The 6,000-nt window shown below is 39.3% G+C and overlaps 1 protein-coding gene across 7 annotated transcripts in view; it reads left to right on the top strand.

Annotated features, from left to right (window-relative positions):
- The window catches only part of PKNOX1 (PBX/knotted 1 homeobox 1), a 49,969-nt gene extending 44,658 nt beyond the window's left edge, over positions 1 to 5,311 (top strand). For all 7 annotated transcript variants that reach the window (XM_060770268.2, XM_060770264.2, XM_060770263.2 and 4 more), the window contains 2 exons: positions 2,930 to 3,102; positions 3,892 to 5,311. In XM_060770268.2, the coding sequence (XP_060626251.2) occupies positions 2,930 to 3,102; positions 3,892 to 4,103 (385 nt within the window). In that variant the 3' untranslated portion in view covers positions 4,104 to 5,311. The remainder of the gene's footprint in view (positions 1 to 2,929; positions 3,103 to 3,891) is intronic.
- Positions 5,312 to 6,000: the final 689 nt, after the last annotated feature.

Genomic DNA, 6,000 nt, shown 5'->3' on the forward strand with positions numbered 1-6,000 from the left:
GGGTTCAAGTTAATAAAACTCAAAGCCTTGGTGAACAGTCAAGCTTTGATGACTCTTGGGCCAGTCATATCTCCAAAGGAAGAGCGTCCCACAATTGGGGTGCCACAGCTAAGAAGCCCCCTCCCCAATGTGCTGACTTAGTGTATTGACCTTACTGGTGGGACACAGAGGAGTATCTTAATCCTCAGGCAGGGATATATAAGGAGTAGCACTCCCTCAAGTGACAAGCTGCTTAGGCTAGGACTTTGCATAATAACAACAACAACAACAACAACAACAACAACAACAACTTTATTCTTTTATCCCGCCACCATCTCCCTGAAAGGACTTGGGGTGGCTTACACACGGCACAAGGTGCTTGCAAACAGAACATAAAATAAAAATAATTTAGAATATAATTAAATACAACATATGGACATGTAAAACATCAACTAGCACTCAGTTGAAAACAGCGCTTATCAACTTGTGGTGGTAAGCTACTATAAACATGGCCACACAATAAATAATCGAACTGGGAATGGGTTAAGTGCAAAGCTGTAGCCATCTCAAGCACCTTGAATTCGGGCCAGAAATGTATTGGGAGCCAGTGCAATCCTTTAAAGGGTGGCATTATATGCTCATTAATTTGAAAGGGTTATATAATACTTCATTGACATTCAAACATTGCAGGTGTGCCATAAAGCAGTTTCAGTCCTTTTTAAGACTCAGTGAGATGTTTTTTCAAAATTGAAACAGAATTCTAAAATGGCTAAGAGCAAAAATGGAGCAGAATCCCCTGGTCCCTAGAGGGAAAACTAGGCATTTGCATCCAAAGGTTTTCAGGGATGTTGTTTTGGGAGTGGGCAGGAGACATGTAGAGGGCATCTTTGGTGGTGGAAGGGACTGCATGTGACTGTGGACCATACTTTGCCCCACTATACCTTTTTTGGCCATGATGGTAACCAAATGAATATTGGGTAATACTGGAAGCAATCCTGTCAATGCTGGCAGGAAAATGGATCCATTGTTTGTTTTGATAATTCCCTTATGAGTACTAAGAAGAAATCCTCTTTATCAAAGCTGTAAATAATTTTCTTCCCCTTTCAATTGTGAGAAATAGGTCATTATGATGAAGAGCTGATCATGTGTAGTATGCAGGGGGTTGGACTAGATAGCCCTTGTGGTCTCTTCCAACTCTATGATTCTATGACTATGAAGTGTGTAGATTCTATCTTGTAGATACCTTTGCAGTGATGTCTTGCAGGGAGATAAGTTGGTTCAAATTTTTTAGTGCTTTGCAAGTATTTCTGAAAATTCATTAAGGAAAATTAAGTGTGTATGTTTGGGAAATGCAGAGATATTTATTTAATGACAGTAAAAGACAACAATAAATGCAGTGTAATCAAGCTGACATTCTAACTTCCAGATTTTAATTCATGAACAACACAACCCACTACATGCTTATTCAGAAGTAAATTTGAATTCAAGAGTGCACGCTTTGGAGTACATGAGTATAGGATTGCTTCCTTATGGTGTTTTTTGTTCATTAGTAGCATGGATATGAAACTAAAAAGAAGAAAAATTTGAATACATAGGCATGACACAAGATTAGACTTATGAGAACATAAAAGCAGTAATTTACAGTCTGTTTTAGCATGGAAGATATCTGTAACTGCAGAAGATAGAAGGACCAGAGGGAAGAAATTCTTGAATAACCGTTGGAAAATAGTTTTAAGGAGTCAAAACTTCATCTATACTGATTATTTAACGCTGTATTAAAGAAAGTGAAACCACCGTGCTGTTGAGTACATATAAAATGTTTGGAATCACTTTGAACCCCTGATGGTGATTGCACCAACTACAGCCTACTGATGCACATCAAGGGCCTTCTTTTGCATGTTTGTGTGGGAATTTTTTGTCTGGCTGCTGCAGTTTGAAGCTGGCATTGAACTGCATTAAATGGTAGGTTTGGGCATTCTCAGTAAATCACAATCCATTTTGGTGTCCTGGATTTCTGTGGTGCCCCGATCCGTTTTTCAGGAGCCTCCCAAATTCAGGAGGGCAGATATGTGTATTTGCTATAGGGTGCTGAAAGGTTCATTTTCTATCCGACCCATTATGGAAGGGGGGGGGGGCTCCCCTTCCTGTCATTTTAGGCATTTAAGCTGTTTCTACTCTAGAGAAGAGGCGCTGCAGACAGATGTGTGCGCTTTCTCTCCCTGGCCTGCACCACACACTCTTTCTAAGGCATTTAAAGGAAGCTTCTTAAAGCTGTTTCTACTGTAGAGGAGAGGTGCTACAGGCAGGCGCGCAGGCTTTAAAGAGGCTTCTTAAAGCTGTTTCTACTTTAGAGGAGAGGCGTTGCAGGCTGGTGTCTGCCCTTTCTCTACTGAGCCTGCACCACACTACACACTCTTTCCAAGGCACTTTAAGGAGACTTCCCCACTTCCAGGTAAGGAAGAACAGTGACCTCCGGGAGCTATCCTCCCTGGCGTTTCTTTAAAAAAAAAAAAGCTTCAATCTCCTTTCTGCTTTAGGTTTAATGCTTCCTTACAGCTGTTTCTACTCTCTACTTTAGAGGAGAGGTAACTGGTAGTAGTTTTCAGGGAATGAGGGTTTTCTTTTTGATTTCTGGGATTACTAAAAAGATTAAATTGTGATGTCAAAAAGCAGAGGAGGACTCAAGATCAGCTCCCGCTTGCTTTCGTTGCAGGCGGGTTTTTGTACCAGGAGGGCCCTTACCATTATGGACTCCCAAAGGTACCGAAGGAAACAGAAGAAAACAAATTTTTGCATGTCAGTGTAGATGGGAGCAAATAATTTCCTTGCCTCAAGAATTCCTCCTGAAATTAAACTGTTTTTGTTGTTCCTTCACCTGCTCAGACCCCAGTGTAGGAACAATCTAATCTATATGAAAGTATTTATAAGATTTAATTTTGGTTGTATTCAGGTTTATCAATGCTAGAAGACGAATTCTACAGCCTATGTTGGATTCCAGCTGTTCTGAAACTCCAAAAACAAAGAAGAAAACAGCTCAAAACCGACCAGTTCAGCGGTTCTGGCCGGACTCCATTGCATCAGGAGTAGCTCAGCATCAGCCAAACGAACTTACTATGGCAGATGGTGAGTAGTTCCCTCCCCAACTTGCTGAATGTTTTAAGAAAGGTACTTTATTTGGCACAGTGTCTATTACTTCTCCCACTTGTGAAATTAACAGCGTAGAAACAATTTCTTATGGATTATTCCCAGTACTAAAGGAAGATTTGTATGTGTCAAATTTTCATACACAGAGAGAGAGAGAGAGATATCAGACTGCACATAGAAGCATTTCTCTGTTAGGGTTCACTTAGCAGTGGTTCTCAATGTGTGGGTCCCCAAGTGTTTTGGTCTACAACTCCCAGAAATCCCACCCAGTTTATCATCTGTTAGGATTTCTGGGAGCTGAAGGCCAAAACACCTGGGGACGCACACATTGAGAACCACTGACTTAAGGCTAAATGTACCTACACTTGGTATAATGTTGCTGACAGATCAAATGCATGTTTATTCAGAAATTAATTCTACATTATTGAATGGGAGTTACTCCTATTTTAAGGATACAGAGAAACAGTTTTGAGTGTGCATTTCACTAGCAGCCCATTTTTACATGTAGACATATATCTGCATTAAGATGATAGTATCTCAAACTTTGCAACATATTTTGTTAAAACAAAATAGGAGGGGGAGGGGGAGATGTAGCGGGAACAGGGTGTAGATAGGTACAACTTAATTCACTTCGAGTTTTTAAATTCCTGGTTTTACAGCCTAAAATATTTATTTAGTTAATTTGTAAGTTCCTTGATTTGAAGTAGGAGCAGGTGTTTATTTCAGTCAAATAATTACAGTTGGGCTTGTGTTTTTCTTCATTTCCAGGAGCTGTTGTAACCATTACTGCTCCTGTCAATATGAATGTAGACAGTCTTCAGTCCCTTTCCTCTGATGGTACGACTTTGGCTGTCCAGCAAGTCATGATGGCAGGACAAAGCGAGGATGAATCTTTGGACAGCACTGAAGATGACGGAACAGACCTCTCGACTACTAACATCAGTGGGCTGGTCTTGGATAACAGTGATTCTCTGCAGTAGGAAACCAGAGAACCAGGCCTAAATGTTTAGGAGATCCTATGGACTGACTGACTTTTTATAGTTTGCACAGCAAACATTTTACACAAGTTTTATTTCTAATATGTTTTATATGTAGATATAGAAGAGTGCACTTTTTGTATTTCATAGTAAGCTTAAAGAGTGTCTTTGCAGGTGCAGCAACTTCTTTCAAATGTGTTGTTTTTGGTTTAATTTGGAAAATCTAGTAATTTAAGAAAGAACACATCATCAACATCACCCCATTATTTTCTTAGGGTAAACTACTCACAGCATTGATCTCAGATGAACCTGATGGGGCTATAGTCATGGGGAAATACAGTGGAGGAGCCAGTTTTGCATCAGCATGGATCTAAACCTGCCCTCGCTGCACCATCCCTATCTTACTCACGGTTTGCTCTTCTATAATGTTCAACACATTGCAGTTTTGTGACACATGAAAATTGCCCTGGTGGAAGACTTGAAAACACTTCTGTCTCCTTGAGAGTTATGCATTCACTTAGTCCTGTCGTTTTTAAGATTACTCTTGGTGGTTTAACAATGTAAAATGTAAAGCATGTCAAACTTAGTGTATGGAATTTGTTTCTGAAGTTAGCCATGTAGATTTGAAAGATGCTTCTGCACCTTAAAAACAAAACCCAGCCAGTTTCAAGTGGGCAGCAAAACACACGGCAGGAAGCGGAGATGTGTGATTCAGTAACGAATGTATGAAATTAAAAATGAACTTAATTTCTCCTAGAGCTGTTAGGCGGAATCCTCCAGATTACCTGTGCACCTTTTAAATTGGCCACAGATTCTTCCTCTTGTCATTTCACTAACCTGCCCTGTGGTGTAGTTAGGATCCCTTTGAGCCAATGGGGATGAGGAGGGGCATAGCAAAGGCACAAGGGGGCGAGGGGAGGGACAGAATAAGCGGTGGCTGTCTTTTCTCTCCCTTCAGTGGCACATTTAAAGAAACAGGCACATCCGGATTCCAGCCTAACAGCCCTAATCCTAGCCAGTGAGTCTGCTCGTCATTTGCTATAAAACACTTATTTTTACCTTTATCAGGATTATTGGATTAAAAAATATTTTTATAAATTCTCTAAGAATTGGGACGATGACTGTATTGAGCATGAGAAAAAATGTTTAGTACTTCTATTTGGAAGGTTATGAAAACAGTCCAAATTGAATAAACAAGACTATGCTATATATTCTACGGATCTCTGCTATCCTATAGTTCTGTAACAACTAATTCCTTAACAAGAAATGGAATTTTGTTAAGCATTGTCTTTATTTCATGTAAACTAACATTCATATTGCATTTCAGTTAATCTTTAAGTGTATTTCTAAAGAGATTTTATAGCTATTCAGTTGAGTAAAACAACTGTTTCCTGTGATCCAGAGATTATATGTAACAGTACACACCTTGAACCATTTCACACCATTGCATCTAAGATATTGAGAAGAGGATTTGTAGCTATAGTATGAGATAAAGGTAAGATAAAAGCATAACAGTACTCAGATTATCCCAGCAAGATTTCATTATTTCAACAAACTATATCATTCAACTCGTTCAAAAACACAATGAATGCTGTTAGCATTTCTCCCTTTTTCCTACATTGTCAGATTGCTTATGATTTCCAGTACCTGCTGCTGCTAACATTATTGAAAGTTGGTTGTTTTAAATAATGGACCTCTAATGATTCATAACACATCAGATCTAGTAACTGGAAGAGGTACAGTACTTTTTTCTCTTCACTAATTGAAATTAAGATTGAATTTCTTTAGAATGTGATAAAGAAACTTCGATGCAAAACCAGATTCAACAAAGCATTGAGAGTTCCCCTTTGTTTCCTCTGTAGTTTTCAGTAAGAATTAAAGAGGGCTGCTATCGGGTTGT

The sequence above is a fragment of the Anolis sagrei genome, chromosome 3, assembly GCF_037176765.1.
Source record: "Anolis sagrei isolate rAnoSag1 chromosome 3, rAnoSag1.mat, whole genome shotgun sequence".
NCBI lineage: Eukaryota > Metazoa > Chordata > Lepidosauria > Squamata > Dactyloidae > Anolis > Anolis sagrei.